Raw genomic sequence first — 19041 nt, forward strand, 5'->3', positions numbered from 1 at the left:
ATGATTTTCCCATTTCAAATTGCTTGAGATTTTTATTTGTTTGTTTTGTTTTTGAGATGAAGTTTTGCTCTGTCGCCCAGGCTGGAGTACGGTGGCACGATCTCGGCTCACAGCAACCTCCACCTCCCAGGTTCAAGGGATTCTCCTGCCTCAGCCTCCCAAGTAGCTGGAACTACAGGCACCTGCCACCATGCCCAGCTTATTTTTGTATTTTTAGTAGAGATGGGGTTTCACCATATTGGCCAGGCTGGTCTCAAAATCCTGGCCTCAAGTGATCTTACAGGTGTGAGCCACCGTGCCTGGCCGAGATATGATTTTCATATTTCAAACTGCTCGAGATTTTGAAAACACAATGACTCAGTGAGGCATAAGGGAAATTTAGCAACCAAAAGCTTTAACATATTACCAACCACTTGACTCAGCAATTCTATTTTAGGAAATTGTCATAAGGAAATAATAATGAATTAAGTAAATATGTAGCCACCAGAATGTTGTTCACAACATTGTTAATGATAGCAAAAACTAGGAGATAAAGTTGCCCAGGCTGGAGTGCAGTGACGTGATCTTAGCTCACTGCAACCTCCACCTCCTGGGTTCAAGCAATTCTCCTGCCTCAGCCTCCCGAGTAGCTGGGACTACAGGCACACACCACCATGCCCAGATAATTTTTGTATTTTTAGTAGAGATGGGGTTTCACCATGTTGGCCAGGATGGTCTTGATCTCTTGACCTTGTGATCCACCTGCCTCCGCCTCCCAAAGTGCTGGGATTACAGGCTTGAGCCACTGCACACGGCCCTAATCTATGTTTCTTTTTTTTAAAATTTCAAAATTGTTCTGGGCACGATGGCTCATGCCTGTAATCCCAGCACTTTGGGAGGCTGAGGTGGGCAGATCACCTGAGGTCGGGAGTTCAAGACCAGCCTGATCAACATGGAGAAACCTCATCTCTACTAAAAATACAAAATTAGCCAGGTGTGATGACACACACCTTTAATCACAGCTACTCAGGAGGCTGAGGCAAGAGAATCGCTTCAGCCCAGGAGGCAGAGGTTTCAGTGAGCCGAGATTGTGCCATTGTACTGCAGCCTGGGCAAAAAGAGCAAAACTCTCAAAAAAAAAAAAAAAAATTCAAAATTGTAGGCATGAATATACTTTCTCCTAAATACTTCTATGTGCTTATCATTACTTAGTGTTCAGTATTTGTTTATATATTTTTTCCTTTGGTATAAATCTTACAATGAAATGCATACATCCTAAACCCACATTTACTAAGTTTTGGCAAGTGCATATATTTATTTGTGTAATCTAGGTCACTTTTTTTTTTTTTTGAGACCGGGTTTTGCTTTTGTTGCCCCCAAGCTGGAGTGCAGTGGTGAGATCTCAGCTCACCGCAACCTCCGCCTCCCAGGTTCAAGCGATTCTTCTGTCTCAGCCTCCCAAGTAGCTGAGATTACAGGCCTATGGCACCACGCCCAGCTAATTTTGTTTGTATTTTTAATAGAGATGGGGTTTCACCATGTTGGCCAGGCTGGTCTCAAACTGCTGACCTCAAGTGATCCGCCTACCTTGGCCTCCCAAAGTGCTGGGATTATTGGTGTGAGCCAACACACCCAGCCAAGGATGTATTTTAATTCTGTCATTCCTTACACATTTATTGGCCACGGTGCCTGCCTGGCCTTCCTTGGCTTTTGTAAAGGGCTTAACTAGACTGCACATTCTGATTGGGTTTAGAACATGTAATTCAAACTATTATACTAGAACACAATGAATGGGTGCTAAGTTACCTCTTTCTGGAAAGATGTTGTTTTTGGTGAGTCTGACGCTTTTGGGCCTTGGGTGGTCATCATTCATGCCCAAGATCAGGTTGCGGAAAAACACCTCAAATTTCTTTCTACTGTCCGCGTTGATGGTGCCAGCCACGGTCCACACCAAGGAAAAGAGAAACAGTCCTTGTAGCCAGAGAAAGATCTGCTGACTTGACAGGCCTTCGCGTAATTCCATTTCCTCCTCTTCTGCTGCCCTGATTTCATCTAAAAGTGAGAAAAGGGAATCTCAGGACATAGTTCAGAATGCTACAGATATGAGAGCTGTGAACTGGTTGGCTTTGCCTTTGAAGGGTCTAGGGCAGAGGGGTGATATTGGCTGAGTGCCTCTATCACCTACCAGATCATTTATCACATGCTTTTTTTTTTTTTTTGCGACAGGGTCTCACTCAGTCTTCCATGTTGGAGGGCAGGGGTGCGATCACAGCTCACTGTAGCCTCCACCTCCTGGGCTCAAACGATCCTCCTGCCTCAGCCTCCAGATTAGCTGGGACCACAGGTACCAGCCACCAAACCTGGCTAATTTTCGTATTTTTTTTGTAGAGATGAGGTTTCACCAGGTTGCCCAAGCCAGTCTCGAACTCCTGAGCTCAAGTGATCCACCCACCTCAGCCTCTCAAAGTGCTGGAATTACAGGCGTGAACAATATTTTTATTGTAGTAAAATACATGACATATAATTTACCATCTAACCATTTTTTAGTGTACAGTTCAGTGGTATTAACTGCATTCATACTGTTGTGCAAAACCACCACCATCTATATCCAGAACTTTTTTCATCTTGCAGAACTGAAGCTCTTTGCCCATTAAACAATAACATCCCACGCTATCCTCCCTCATCTCCCTTGCAACCAGAACTCTCCTTTCTGTCTTTATAAATTTGTATTCAATGTACATTATAGAGGTAGAATCACACAGTCATTTTGTGGCTGGCTTATTTTCTTAGTATAATGGCTTTAGTGTTTATCCAGGCTGTAGCATGCATCAGAATTTATTTTCTTTTTAAGGCTGAATAGTATTTCATTGCAAAATGACAACACATTTTGCTTATCTGTTCATCCATCAATAGACACATGGGTTGTTTTCACCATTTGGCTATTGTGAAAGAAAGTTCTATGAACATGGTTGTACAAATATCTGATCGAGTCCCTGCTTTCAATTCTTTTGAGTTTATATCCAGAAATGAAAGTGCTGAATCAACAAGTCTATGTTTACTTTTTGCTTTTGGATATTAATCTCTTATCAGGGAGGAGGTAAAACAAGGGTCCTGCTAGCTATGTTGGCCAGGGAGGTCTTAAACTCCTGGCCTCAAATGGTCCTCCAGTCTTGGCCTCCCAAAGTGTTGGGATTACAAGCATGAGCCACTGCTCTTTCATCCAGGCTGGAGTGCAGTGGGGTGATCTCAGCTCACTGCAACTTCTGCCTCCTGGGTTCAAGCAATTCTCCTGCCTCAGTCTCCTGAGTAGCTAGGATTAGTGTGTGCCACCATGCCCGGTGATTTATTTTTTTTGTATTTTTAGTAGAGACAGGGTTTCACCATGTTGGCCAGGCTGGTCTCAAACTCCTGACCTTATGATCCGCCCGCCTCAGCCTCTCAAAGTGCTGGGATTATAAGTATGAGCCACCACTCCTGGCCTATGCTTACTTTTTAAAGGAACCATCTAATTGTTTTCAACAGCTGTAACATTTTACATTCCTACCAATAGTGCACAAAGATTCCAGTTTCTCTACATCCTCACCACCATTTGCCATTTTCTGGTGTGTGTGTGTTTTCTTTAATAGTAGCCATTCTAACGGGTGAAAGTTGGTATCTCACTGTGGTTTTGATTTGCATTTTTCTAATGATTAGTGATGTTGAGTAACTTTTCATGTACTTTTTGGCCATTTGTATATCTTTTTTTTGGAGAAATGTCTATTCAAATCCTTTGCCCATTTTTGAATTGTGTTGTTCATATTTTTGTTGTTGAATTTTAAGAATTCTTTATATATTCTGGATATTAATCTCTTATCAGAGAGGTTACTCAGGGTTGGGAACAATGAGTCCCTTTCTTATGCTTGCGCCTTCTTTCCTAGGAGATACTATACAAAGATAGTAGACAGAGCTTGCAAAAATATGCAAAATTTGGCAGGTTGCGGTGACTCATGCCTGTAATCCCAGCACTTTGGGAGGCCAAGACAAGTGGATCACAAGGTCAGGAGTTCAAGACCAGCCTGTCCGAGATGGTGAAACCCCATCTCTACCAAAAATACAAAAATTAGCCAAGTGTGGTGACAGGGACCTATAATCCCAGCTACTCAGGAGGCTGATGCAGGAAATTGCTTGAACTCAGGAGGCGGAGGTTGCAGTGAGACGAAATCACACCACTGCACTCCAGTCTGAGTGACTGAGCCAGACTCTGTCTTAAAAAAAAAAGCAAAATTTACAAATAATGCAAAAGCATGGCATTTCTATAATTGATGTGTTTCTGAGAAACTTGCCTCAAAATTTAAATTTTGAAAATCAAATAATATTTAGAAATTCTCCACTTCCTATACCTACAATACCTTCGGGAAAAAATAGGCTAATATAATATGCTCATGTACCAGAAGTTGTATAGATTTATCTTGAGTTGATTCATGTGTCATCTTGCAAAACAAATGACATCCAATAAAAGTTCTCCAAATGAACACATCTTTTGTGATTTCCAGTAGAATTCAGTAAAATTTGATTGCTGAAAAATGGTTAGAGAAATATCTGGGCTGGGCATGGTGCTTCATGCCTGTAATCCCAGTACTATGAGAGGATGAGGTAGGACAATTACTTGAGGCCAAGAGTTTGAGATCAGACTGAATAACATAGTGAGACCCTGTCTCTATAAGAACTAAAAAATATTAGCTGGGTGTGATGGTGTGCACCTGTAGTCTTAGCTATGCAGAAGGCTGAGGCAGGAGGATCACTTGAGCACAGGAGCTTGAGGCTACAGTGAGCTATGATTGCACCACTGTATTCCAGTGTGCACAACAGAGTGAGAACCTGTCTCACAAAAAGAAAGAGAGAGAGAGAGAGAGAGAGAGAGAGAGAGAGAGAGAGAGAGAGAGAGAGAAAGAGAGAGAGAGAGAGAAAGAAAGAAAGAAAAGAAAAGAAAGAGAAAAGAAATATCTAATTGGACCTTGGGAAGTATGTAAATCATAGAGCCACTGTTTAAATTCCTGAAGAAGTTCCCTACTTTTGAAAACAAATGTGATTAATTCTTTTATAGTGCATCTATGTGTTTTGTGAATTCAGATTTTTATATTGTAAGTTTTTTTTAACATGTGAACATTCTCTGTATTATTTTTTTCCAGAATATTTTTTTCTGAGATACTTTCACATAGGTATCATCTAAATTCATCTGCCTCTAGGAAATCCCTGTGAGGTAAAAAGGGCAGGAATTACTACTGTCATTCTGTGAATGAGGAACCTCAGACTGAGGAATGATGGGGTAATTTGTACTAGAACACCCCCAAAACATCAATGCCAAAGACTAAACACATGGACTTTCCCTACCAAACTCTACTATCTGCACTCGAAAGACTTGCTTGTTCTAGACCAAACAGCCAGTCTTGCTATAATTCAATGGGGGCCAGAGAGAGGTAGGAGCAGAAGAAATAGCCACGGTAGGCTGGGCGCTGTGGCTCATGCCTGTAATCCCAGGATTTTGGGAGGCTGAGGCAGGTGTATCACTTGAGGTCAGGAGTTCAAGACCATCCTGGCCAACATGGTGAAACCTGTCTCTACTAAAAGTACAAAAAAAAAAAAATGCAAGTGGTGCATGCCTTAGTCCCAGCTACTCGGGAGGCTGAGGCAGGAGAATCACCTGAGCCTGGGAGGCGGAGGCTGCAGTGAGCCAAGATCATGCCACTGTACTCCAGCCTTGGTGACAGACTGAGACTTCATCTCAAAAAAAAAAAAAAAAAAGGAATTGCCAAGGTAGACCCAACCCCCACATAACTTAATAATCACAGCTAACACTTACCAAGCAAAGAGGAGTACAGTCTCATCATTGAGAAGGCAAGGTGAATGGGAGATGTTGGGACGACAAATTTACAATGAAGGCGACCAAATTCCAGGCAGGGCTGGACAAGCCACATAAACATGTCATTGACCTGAGAGTAGAAAGGGCCATGAGACTTGGAGACATTATCAACAAGCGAGTTAAGACCAAGAGCTTGGTCTACCTTGTGAGGCTAGAGATGCTGGTTAGACTGCTGATTTTGCATGTAGGTGCCTTGGGGAAAACCTACGGACAAGACCCCTATCCCAGCTTTCTCCTTCTGGTCCTAAGACTGTTGCCCACAGGCCATGTTAACTCAGTTTCCCACCTGAATTCTGCTGCCCAGAGCTGATACTCAGAGAGGCTTGGAAACACTCTGGGTCAGCTACAGGACATACAAAATATATTTAGGACCCAACTACTGTATCTGCCTTTGTTTCTATAAGAAGTACTAGGAATTCTAAACAATTAATTTACAAATGACTGTTAGACACCGGTGAGGGGAGGACTCCTGTATAAATTAGTCAAAGAGAGTACTGAGCTAATTTGGGGGCTCATTTTCAGTAATTTACCACATGTATGGGTAGGTTTATATGTTCTTATTTGGGGGTATCATGATTCTTGCCTCTAGCCTCTGGCTCTCCAGTCCATTTATTGTTTTAAAAAGTTATCTGAGTTGCTTTTCTTGTAATGCTTTTTTAAATCTTTGTCATACTTTTATTTTTTTTTTTTTTGCACTCCAGCCTCATTCTGTCACCCAGGCTGGAGTGCAATGGCGCAATCTCAGCTCAATATAACCTCTGCTCCCCCAGGTTTAAGTGATTTTTCTGCCTCAGCCTCCCTGAGTAGCTGGGATTACAGGTACATGCCACCATGCCTGGCTAATTTTTGTATTTTTAGTAGAGACAGGGTTTCACCATGTTGGCCAGGCTGGTGTCAAATTCCTGACCTCAAGTGATCCGCCCGCCTTGGCCTCCCACAGTGCTGCGATTACAAGCGTGAGCCACCGTGCTTGGCCTCTTTGTTATACTTTATTTGCGACTTTCCCTATACACATTATTTTTTTAGTAGTAGGCAGGCCATCACTAAATAAATACACACTTAGGTGTGGCTCTATATAGATAATATATGTATGTATAGATGCATTTATATATATACAGGTATACATGAAAACGCAGTATATCCATTCAGTCAACAAATATTTATTGAACATCTACTAATTTCATGGTAGTAGTGCTGGGGATAAACAATGAAAAAGGTAGACAAGGAGCCGTCATGAAGCTTATGGTCTGAGGGGCAGGGAAGACAAACAATAAATAACAAATCCAGCAGGGAAATCCGTAAAATACCTGCAGATAATGCAAAGTTCTAGCAGAAAACACAAAGGTGTTCTGAAGAACAGAAAGGGTTTAAATAGGGTCGTTAGCCAAGGCTTCCTGGAGGAGGAGATTTTTATGTTGAGAACTGGATGATGAGGGTGAGCCATTCTGAGATAAACTGGGGCAAGATTCCCAGGAAGAGGAACAAAAAGAGCAAGAGCTTTGAATGGTGAAACCTGGTCTTGTCTTGGAAACAAGACAGGACTGCTGGAGACTGCTAAACTGAGGCTGAGGAAGAGTAGGCGATGAGATTGCAGAAGCAGGCAGGGCCAGATCACATAGCCTCATGGGCCCTGATAAGGAGTTAAACTTTAATGCCAGGGACATTGGGGAGTCCCTAAATGACTTTACATATATGGGGACTGGGAAGCTTTTGGGGTGTGTGTGTGTGTATGTGTGGACTGGTGCTTGAATGTGCATGTGGATCTATACTTGCATTTACATATTATTCATGTATGTAAGTGGTGACAGACATGGAGCTGTCCTACATAATCCCCCAGAGAGTTTCCATGGTGGAAATAGACCCTTCTTGGATTCCTCAGCGGGAGACTTTCCTAAGCATTCTATTAATGCAGGGGAGGGCAAGAGGAACCACAGACACTGCCACTCCCTTCCTGTTTCCGGATCTGAGAGTGTGGTCAGGTACCTGTCTAACCTGACTTTCCCACCTCTTTAGAGAAGAGAAGAGAGTGGTTGCTCAGAGTAGCTGCAATGAAAGCACTTCTTTTTCTTTCTTTCTTTCTTTTTTTTTTGAGATGGAGTTTTGCTCTTGTTGCCCAGGCTGGAGTGCAATCAATGGCACAAACTCAGCTCACTCCAACCTCTGCCTCCTGGGTTCAAGTAAGTCTCCTGCCTTAGCCTGCTGAATAGCTGCGATTATAGGCATGGGCCACCACACCTGGCTAATTTTGTATTTTTAGTTGAGACAGGGTTTCTCCATGTTGGTCAGGCTGGTCTCAAACCCCAACCTCAGGTGACCCGCCTGCCTTGGCCTCCCAAAGTGCTGGGATTACAGGCGTGAGCCACTGTGCCCAGCCCAATGAAAGCACTTCTAACTGGTTCCAGCTCCCTCAAGGTGGGAGGTGCAGAGTCCAGGTTACAGGGATGGGAATTGTCACCACAAAAAGAAACACATGGTCCATTTTTAGAGAATCTTCTAGAGACATTTCTGCTAGTGGGGCAATGAAGAAAGAGGTGACAATTCAGCTCCCATGAAGAACATTCCTCAGCACTGTGGCTCTCCAGTGGGGAGCCAGGAAGTGATGGGGAAGGAGGAAGAGGAAGGAGAAATTGACAGCACCACCCCATGCCCACCATATGGAGAAGAAAGTTGGAAAAATGTCAGGCAGCCAGGAAACATGATAACTGGGGACAACAAGAGAATTCCCTGCCCCTTTTGCCTCCTGGGACTATGATGGTGAAGATATACCTAGAAGACCCTCGAGATGAAAAGCAGAGAGACAGGAGGAGGGGATGGAGACGGGTCTGAGGGTCTCACCAATTCCTTGTGCTCCTTAGTGAGACTGGAGGGCAGGGTGTCCATGTAGGAATCCTTCAGGGGTTTCCAGCCCAGCTGATGGGGTTCCATGTAGATCATCCCACACCTGGGAAGCACAGAGGACAGTCTAAGTGCTCGCCAGTTTGTTACCAATACGGGTTAACATTTATTGAGCATCTACTGCATGTCAGGCACGGTGCTAGGCATTAATGGATCTTGACAATAACCTTTATGTAACCATATGATCTCCCTTATCTTAGTCCCCTGGGTTTACCCACCTTGAATCTTGTGTTCATCTGCCCCTTGATTTCTTTCCTTCTTACGCAGTTTTATAGCATTTCTATATGTTCCTAAAATGTTTATTTGTTTGGAGACAGCGTCTCGCTGTGCTGCCCAGGCTGGAGTACAGTGGTGCCATCTTGGCTCACTGCAACCTCCACTTACCAGGTTCAAGCAATTTTCATTTCTTAGCCTCCTAAGTAGCTGGGATTACAAGCACATGGCACCACACCTGGCTAATTTTTTTTGGATTTTTCTTTAGTAGAGACAGGGTTGGCCGGGCTGGTCTCAAACTCTTGGATTCAAGTGATCCACCTGCCTAGGCTTCCCAAAGTGCTAGGATTACAGGTGTGAGCCACCATGCCTGGCCTGTTCCTAAAATGTTCATATTTTAATTTTAGTTGTTTTTAACCATTTAAAAGGAGTACCATGCTATAGATAATATTTTGATCTTACTTTTATTATAACTATATAGTAATAATATGACAGGATAATAGCATATAATATACAGTATATATTAGTATATAATATAATAATATATTACATATTAGTGTATAGTAATATATTATATATTATAATTATATTTATAGATATATCATTACATTAGCTATATTATATATATTATTGCTAAAGATTTTGTCCTTAATACAGTTACTAAGATTTGTCCCTATAGTTGCATGTCAGTGCACATCTTTTGAGTACTTTATTACACATATTACAGTTTCTGACTCTATTATACTTTATCAATTCACTCTTGTTTTTTTTTTTGTCATTGTTGTTTTTTCAGACAGAGTCTTTCTCTGTCACCCAAGCTGGAGTACAGTGGTGTGATCTTGGCTCAATGCAACATTTGCCTCCCGGGTTCAAGCAATTCTCCTGCCTCAGCCTCCCAAGCAGCTGGGATTACAGGAACCCACCACTACGCCTGGCTAATTTTGGTATTTTTTTTTTTTAGTAGAGAGGGGGTTTCACCATGTTGGACCAGGCTGGTCTCCAACTCCTGACCTCAGGTGATCCACCCGCCTCAACCTCCCAAAGTGCTGGGATTACAGGTGTGAGTCATCATGCCTGGCCGCCAGTTCACTCTCATTAGTAGCCATTTGCACTGTTTCCAAGCATTTGTTACTGTGGGTTGTGCCACTACATTTTTTGTACAGATCTCCTATTGCACATGGCAAAAGTTCCTCTTGGCTCTATACTTAGAAGACTGTCTGGCTCTTAAGGAGATTCAACTTTAGGAGATGATGTCAAACTGTTTCTAAAGTGCTTGCTGGGTTTTAGACTCCCACCAACAGGGTAGATTGAGGGATGATTTTATGATAAATCTAAATGAATGAGAAATAATATAATCCTAAGCAAATTAACACAGGAACAGAAAACCAAATCCCATATGTTCTCACTTATAAGTGGGAGCTAAACATTGAGTACACCTGGACACAAAGAAGGGAACGATAGATACAGGAGCCTATTGGAGGGTGGAGGGTGGAGGGTGGAGGAAGATGAGGATAGAAAAACTACCTGATTACCTGGGTAACAAAACAATCTGTACCCCAAATCCCCATGACATGCAATTTACTCATGTCATAAAGCTGCACATATACCCCCTGGAACCTAAAATAAAAATTGGAAAGAAAAATAATAATAATATAGTTGATCCATGAAGGCTTCATCACATTTGTGGAATCTGAGAGCTTTCTCTTCTGCTTAGGGTGAATGGGGCCACATTGTCCCCCAGGGTGCCAGTGAGGGCTGCCTGACCTGCTCACAGTGGCTGGAGAGGCTTGTTCAAGATCGGCTGGCTCGAAGATCAGGCTCATCTTGGCGTTCATCTGGATAATTTCTCCGCTCATGAGACACAGCTAAAAGTACAAAGCAGAGGGTAATGGACAGGGAAGGGCTTAAATTCCAACTGCAAGTAAAAGGTCTCAGTACAGACAAAGCTGCTTTGAATTCATTCCAGAAATATTTCTTGAGCACTTACTATGTCCCAGACACTGTTCTAGGTGCATACAATTAAACAGACAAAATGTCCTGTTTCTTGGGGTTTATATTCTCCTTGGAGAAGACAGACAACAAGCAAAATATACAGTGTAGTGTTTAAAATGGTGAAAAGTGCTCTGGAGAAAAATTGAGTAGAAGAGGAGGTTGGAGAACCCTCGGTCATGGTCAAGTGAGCTGCAATTTTAAAAGGAGGGCCAGGAAATCACTGACCTCAGATGCAATCTCAGATGAAGCATTGAGAAGTTATCAGACCTCGCCAAGTTCCCCGGTGCCTTTCTCAATATTTAACATAGAACTTAACTGCACAGCCATATCCTGTTTTTATCTGCTTAAGCCTCTCAAAAAGACCTGTATTTGAACACCCGCATGGACTAATCCATAGCAGGAGAGACAAAAGCCTTTCTATAAATCCTTTTTACTTTTTATTTGTTTTTGAGACAGGGTATCACCCTGTCACCCAGACTGAAGTACAATGACACAATCACAGCTCACTCTATCCTCGAATTTCAGGGCTTAAGTGATCCTCCCACCTCAGCCTCCTGAGTAGCTGGGATTACGGGTATGTACCTCTACACCTAGCTAGTTTTTTATTTTTTGTTTTTAGATTAAATCAATGTTTTCATAATAATTTAAAAAAATTGTTTTTTGTAGGGACAGGATCTCACAACGTTGCCCAGGCTGATCGCAAATTCCTGGGCTCAAGTAATCCTCCTGTCTCTGCCTCCCAAAGTGCTGGAATCACAGGCATGAACCGCCATGCCTGGCCCATAAATTTTTTTTAGAATGGAATAAAAGAACCCAGACCCAGTGGCTTGGCTCACACCTGTGATACCAGCACAGCACTTTGTGAGGCCGAGAAAGGCAGATCGCTTGAGGTCAGGAATTTGAGTCCAGCCTGGCCAACATGGTGAAACTCCAACTCTACTAAAAAAAAAAAAAAAAAAAGCCAGGCTTGTTGGCACACATCTGTAATCCCAGCTACTGGGAAGGCTGAGGCAGGAGAATCGCTTGAACCCAGGAGGCAGAGCTTGCAGTGAGTCGAGATCACACCGCTGCACTCTAGCCTGGACAACAGAGGGAGACTCTGTCTCAAAAGAAAAAGAAAAATGAAAATCATCAGAATTCCTAGTGTGTAGCAGGTAAAACTCTGTAGGAAGTAGTGCAATTACACAGGAAGGCCTTGGAATATACATTACGTCAATGGCCTTGCTTCCCACTCACCAAAATGGATTCCAGTGAGACATTTAAGTCATAAGAAAAGGCCTGAGGCCCTAGTCTCCCAGGGAAGAAGAGGAAATACCACTGAATCATTCTGCTCATTCTAATTTGTGATTGAAAACTTCCCTAAACCTTACTTGGCCTACGTCAAACACAACTTGAAACAGATCACTGCCTGCATCCTCAGGAAGATCACAGCCGTTATAAGACCGGCACCACCAACCGCATGATCTCTGAGTATCAAGAAAAATAAAACAGACCCACACCTATGACTGTAGTTTCATTTATACCCAGAGCAGAGGAGAACCATTAGGAAATTCACTGATTATAACTCTCTTGACACTTCCCATGTGAAGACCAACCAATACATCTGTACAATTAGTTTATATAATACAGTCCATATCATGTAAAATAAAACATTTCCATTTTTGGATGTTATATAATCAAAATTATGCACATGCTATAATTAGTGGATGTGTATAATTTGGATAATTAGGCCTTTCGTTGTTGAGCATGACTCACTCTTAGTCTTGTGACATTTAAACACAGTTAGAAAATATATTTTGATTTGATAATGATGTATATCCAGTGAAGGAACTCTTCCTTGAAATGATGATAAGTTTTATTTTAAACAGTTATATAGCACTTGCTATATGCCAGGCACTATCGGAAGAGTTGTATAAATAGTAACTTCTCTAACCTTCCTGAAAATATAAGGTAGACACTATTGTCCCTACTTTACAGATGATGAAATTGAGGCATCAAGAGACAAAATAGCTTGTCTGAGGTAACGTAGCTGGAAAGTGGCAAGGCCAGGATTTGAACCCAGGCTGTCTGGCTCCAGAGCCCAAGATCTTTTAGCCACCATACGTACTGTGGTGCCATACTTACCGTGGTACCACTCTCCTTATTTTTCCAAAGATTGGTGGTATTTTTTCAAAGGTTGCTATATTTTCCAAAGGTGCTGGCATCAGTTTGGACTCCTGACTCTACTATTGAGCTATGCTGTATTGGGCAAGTTATATAAATTCCATTCCATATGCGCCCCGCCCTGCCGCTTTTTTATTTGAGACAGGGTCTTTCTCTGTTGCTCAGGTTGGAGCACACTGGCACAATCAAGGCTCATAGTAGCCTTGACTTCCAGACTCAAGTGATCCTCCCACCTAGCCTCCTGAATAGCCAGGACTACAGGCACTCACCACCATGCCCAGTTAATTAAAAAAAAAAATCTTTTGATAGAAATGGGCTCTCACTATGTTGCTCAGACTGGTCTTGAACTCCTGGCCTCAAGCAATCCTCCTGTCTCAGCCTCCCGAAGTGCTGGGATTACAGGTATGAGCCTACAGGGCCCAGCCCATGTGCGTTTTTGCAATGTGACCTGTCTACTTCCATCAAGAGGTGAAGTCTGTTTTTCCACTTCCTGGTCAGGACTTGTGACTTCCTTGATCAACAGAATGCAGAGAAAGTGATGCTGTATCAGTTTCAAGCACAGCCCTTAATGTCTTGGAAGCTTCTACTTCCTGACTCTTAGAAATCACCTACCACATAAGAAGCACCACTACCAAGACACCACCAAGTGAGAAGCCCAAGCCATGTGAAGTGGACGGGAAGAGGAGTTATTATTTTTAGAAAGACAGAAAAAGAGGAAGAAGGGCCGAAATTGTGCCACCAGGCATTGAGTGAAGACGCCGTCTTGAATGTGGATTTTCAAAAGAATTAGAGACTAACTGGCCAGCTGCGCCCTTTGAAAATTCCCAGCCCACAAAATCATGATGAAAAGAAATGGTTGTTTTAAGCCATTAACTATTAGGATGGTTTGTTATATAGCAATAAGTAACCAAAACATATCCCACAGGTACTATGTATGTGCAATCTCATTTAATTATCAACGACCTCGTTTTATTACTACCTTTCTACAAATGAGAAAACTGAGATTCAGAGAAGTTATGCAATTTGCCCAGGATAACACAGCGGAGCTAGGAGGCCAGCACCAAGGCTCACTATTCAACATTGTCTCTAAACATGCTTAGCTTACCAACTGCAAGTACAAACAGAGCATCACTCATGAATTGATTACTATTGTTCTTCTGAGGGCATTTATTCTTAGTGCAATAAATGTATATCTCCATATAGTTTTGATCTATTGCTTACTTCAATATAAGAGTTTACGTTCCACTCGTGGAAAAGTGATGTCAGGCTCAGTACTTACCTTTTTATTGTCATCCAGAACAGTGTTCATGTTTTCAATCCAAACAGCATCCACTGGCCCATCAAATATAATCCACTTGCGATCATCAGAGGGTGAGGACGCCTGCTCCCGGAAAGCATTGGCAAGGACACCATCTGTCCACTCGTGGCTCACTTGATCAAAGCATCCATACAGCTGCCCCATCGTGATAGCTTTGGGGTTGATGATCTTGTACTCCACTGCAAACTCCTCCATCTGATTGGCTGGGCAAGAAGGTTCAACACCAGTTATAAAGGCCCTGGTGAGACCAGAACTTTAAACAAGAGAGGATGTCATCTCAACAATCAATCAATTTTTATAAATATGCTACGTGGAGGAAGTCCTTCTTATAAAACATGTGTTCACTTTTTATAAAGATTGGGATCTGGGGCTAGGAGCAGTAGTAGCTCACACCCATAATCCCAAAACTCAGGGAGGCCAAGATGGGAGGATCACTTAAGCCAGGAAAATGGAGGCTTCAGTGAGCTACGATTGCACCACTGCACTCCAGCCTGGGCAACAGAATGAGACCCTGTCTCAAAAAAGACTGGGATATCTGGCTAGGCAACTTACATTATTTGGTTATTATAGCCTCTAGTTTCTCACCATACTTTCTTCCGATCCTCATTTCAAACAGGGCAAATGTGCCAGTCAGACCCAGGACTACTTGCCAGGCGCAGTGGCTCATGCCTCTAATCGCAGCACTTTGGGAGGCTGAGGCGGGTGGATCATTTGAGGCCAAGAGTTTGGGACCAGCCAGGCCAATACAGTGAAACTAAAAATACAAAAATTAGCTGGGCGTGGTGGCGCATGCCTGTAATCCCAGCTACTCAGGAGCGGAAGCAGGAGGATCGCTTGAACCCAGGAGGTGGAGGTTGCAGTGAGCTGAGACCATGCCACTGCATTCCAGAGCCTGGGCAGCAGAGTGAGACTCTGTCTCAAAGAGAAAAAAATGAAAAAAAAATCCAGGGCTACAGAAATCTGACTGTCCTCACAGAACTCAAGCAGGAAGGGAGCGTGACGCCATTTTATCAGCCCTCTATGTACCTTCTTTCACGGCTACCCTAAGAATCTTGGCTTTTCAAACTCAAGCAGGCTGAAGAAAGAAATTTAAAAAGAGGGGAGCGGGGGAAAAAAAAGAAATCAGAAAAGAACGGAACAGACCCTTGGCTTTGAATTGAGATGAGGAAACAGGAAACAGCTGACAGGTAAAAAGGTTATGAAAAATGATGGTTACTTTTCTGTCTCTGAAGGGCTAGTTTGGCCCTGAAATCTTTCTTGACTGCTCAGTAAGTGTCATTTGTTCCCAAGAAATACACACTACTGGAGTATATAAAACTCAACTGGGCCATACAGGCTGATGGAAGGCACAATATATGTATTTAATAACAAAAAAACAATGACACAAAAAAATAACAAATCCTTCAAAGTAAGGGAAAGTTGACGTGCTTGAGCCATGAACTAAATAAAGAACCACTTCTGGGCCAGGTGTGGCGTCTCATGCTCGTAGTCCTGCACTTTTGGAGGCTGAGGCCAGAGGATTGCTTGAGCTCAGGAGTTAGAGACCAGCCTGCACAGCATAGCAAAACCCCGTCTCTACAAAAAAATACAAAACTTAGGCAGGCATGGTGGTGCATGCTTATTGTCCCAGCTTGGGAGCCTGAGATAGGAGGATCGCTTGAACCCAGGAGGCAGAGGTTGCAGTGAGCTGAGATCATGCCACTGCACTATCTCTAAAAAAACATTAAAAACAAGAAATAACTACTATGCAGAATCCTGAGGCAAACACAGTGGTAGCCTCCTTTTTTTTCCATTCAGTTTCTTAAGGTATATTAAAATGCCAAAAATATGTTATATTTTATTATATTCTATTATTTTATTTTGAGACTGGGTCTCACAGGGTCTCACTCACCCAGGCTGGAATTGCAGTGCGGTGCACAATCATAACTCACTGCAGCCTCAAACTCCTGAGCTCACGTGATCCACCTGCCTCGGCCTCTTGAAGTGCTGAATTACGGGCATGAGCCACCGTACCTGGCCTCGAAATTTTTACTTGAATTCGAAATGCCCAAATTAGTTATTAAGGCTAGGATAATCTCCAAAACATAACCTCAAAAACCCACTCATCATATGTTATTAGAAAAAAAATTTAAATAAAAAACTTGAAGCAATACATGCACAATAAGGAAATGCTTTTTTAAAACTACAGGTTTATGTTTTAAAAAACAAGACAAAACAAACACACACACACACAAATAAAACACACACAACTGTTTATCTGGAAATAACCATAGCTTCCATTTGTTGAGTAGGTACTGTGCTCAGTTATTTACCTGCACACTGTCACTTAATTCTCATAACAAGTCCATTTTACAGCTGGGAAAACAGAGTAAGACAGGTTTAGTCATTTGCCCAAGTCTGAGTCTGATTCAAAAGTAGGAGCTTCTAGGCTGGGCGCAGTGGCTCACGCCTGTAATCCCAGCACTTCGAGAGGCTGAGGCAGGCGGATCACAAGGTCAGGAGATCAAGACTATCCTGGCCAACAAAGTGAAACCCTGTCTGTACTAAAATGCAAAAATTAACTGGGTGTGGTGGCGAGTGCCTATAATCCCAGCTACTCTGGAGGCTGAGACAGGAGAATCACTTGAACCAGGGAGTCAGAAGTTGCAGTGAGCTGAGATCGAGCCCTTGCATTCCAGCCTGGCAACAGAGCAAGACTCTGTCTCAAAAAACAAAAACAAAAAAAAACCCCACCAAAACAAAAGTAGGAGCTCCTATCCTTTACTTTGAAAAGGAAGGAAAGAAGAAAAGAAGGGAAGGAGGGAAAAAAGTAAGAGAGAATGGGAAAAGAAAAGAATAATAGAAGAAAAGAAACAAAACCACTCAATGATTTGCTTTTAGACTAATTTTAAGGCCAATGAAAAGAGTTTCTCTTTCATTAGGGGACCTTTGGAAAAACCACTGCTCAGCATTTGAGAAAATTCCTCCAGACTTCATGATATGCACACGAAGTCCCTTGTTATTATAGAAGCACCCTACCCCCACCCTTTATTTTCTGCTTGCAGACATCTGTGTGCCATGTTCTATTTCTAGCTCTGACGTCACAATCAGGGCCTGACAAGACTAAGCAGCCTGGCATTATCTCCATGGAGCCAGCCAACTGAGTGGGGAGTTCTGTCCTCCCTGGCAGCCAGGGATGTGAGCTTTACCTGCATATAAATCGCCGAGAGCTGCAGCCAACACTTTGTAAGCAGAGGTCTTGCCGCCCATGGGGTCTCCGACAATCATAAAGCCATGTCTCACCAGCATCATTTCATAGATCTGGGAGGAGACATCATCCATAAATTAAGTTAATCATTGCTACTCTCCCCCATTGTGAGTTAGTCAGAAGTCAATGAGCACTGAGGGGTCAGAAGAGGATTCTCACAGTCGCTTCTACCTCCGACAAACTACAGTTCTTCACATGGTCTATTGTTTACATATCTTTCAGATGAGTAAATATATATGTGTGTGTCTCAGATTATTTAAGGGATGAGAACGACCATTTGCTCTGTACCTGTCTATATGTGTTAAGGATGAACTGATAACCCAAATTATTTAATCTACTCCAATATAATTAATCACCTTTTACAAATGGTAAGACTGAACCCAAGAGAGGCTAACTACTTGTCCAAGTTCATGAATGATGGAGCCAGAATTTGCAGACAGGGTTATTCAGCTTTAATGCCTCTAATATTTTCATGACGTCATTGCCATTTACTTTTAAAGAGACAAAATGGCAGTCATTTTAGCAAATTGTGTTTCTCCCGGAAACTTGCTTTCCTGAGATCTAACTGCTGTTCTGATATGACTGGAACTCTTCTCAGTAGGTGAACATGTATTTTCTGAGCCAGGCGCCATGCTGTGAAGCATAAATGGTCTTCCATGCAATAATTGCCGCCGACCCTTAAGAATCAACAGCTATGTGGAAGCCCATTTCTTAACATTTTTTATCATTCTCTGTCTGTGACAAGTAGCCCATGATAGTTAAAATGCAAATGCTTTGGTCATTTGCATTTATGTGAATTTTATGGTTTAAAAAAATTTCTTCCTTTAGACTGTGACTCCCTCAGAGAAAGGGAACAGAAGCAGCTTTTTGTTTTGAAGATTAAGTTTTTATTATTTTTCACCTTGGAGATGAGCAATAAGAAGCATCTAAACAAAGGTAGTGACAATGGGAGTGGCAGAGAAAGGAACATATATCATTCAGCAAATATTTGTTGAGCATCTCCTAAGTGCCAGGCACTGTTCCGGGTGCTGTAGACAGAACAGAGACCCAAACAACAGAACCCCCAACCGTTAAGTAGGGTTGACGTTCAAGTAGGTTTGAAAGCCATTTCAGATTGAACAAAGATGGATGGAGTTGTCTGTGCATCAGAAATAAGAGAGGAAGGCCGGGCTTCGTAGCTCATGCCTGTAATCCCAGCACTTTGGGAGACAAAGGTGGGTGGGACATTTGAGGTCAGGAGTTTGAGACCAGCCTGGCCAACATAGTGAAACCCCATGTCTACTAAAAATACAAAAATTAGCCGAGCATGGTGACACATGCTTGTAATCCCAGCTA

The 19041-nt window shown here is 42.6% G+C and overlaps 1 protein-coding gene across 6 annotated transcripts in view; it reads right to left on the reverse strand.

The window, feature by feature from the left end:
• The window catches only part of DNAH3 (dynein axonemal heavy chain 3), a 188326-nt gene that overhangs the window by 75164 nt on the left and 94121 nt on the right, over positions 1-19041 (reverse strand). For all 6 annotated transcript variants that reach the window (XM_078344834.1, XM_078344833.1, XM_035267124.3 and 3 more), the window contains 6 exons: positions 17648-17759; positions 14421-14662; positions 10751-10851; positions 8714-8819; positions 5819-5948; positions 1786-2031 (listed from right to left, as the gene is read on the reverse strand). In XM_078344834.1, coding sequence (XP_078200960.1) covers positions 1786-2031; positions 5819-5948; positions 8714-8819; positions 10751-10851; positions 14421-14662; positions 17648-17759 — 937 coding nt within the window. The remainder of the gene's footprint in view (positions 1-1785; positions 2032-5818; positions 5949-8713; positions 8820-10750; positions 10852-14420; positions 14663-17647; positions 17760-19041) is intronic.

The sequence above is a fragment of the Callithrix jacchus genome, chromosome 12 (genome assembly GCF_049354715.1).
Source record: "Callithrix jacchus isolate 240 chromosome 12, calJac240_pri, whole genome shotgun sequence".
NCBI lineage: Eukaryota > Metazoa > Chordata > Mammalia > Primates > Cebidae > Callithrix > Callithrix jacchus.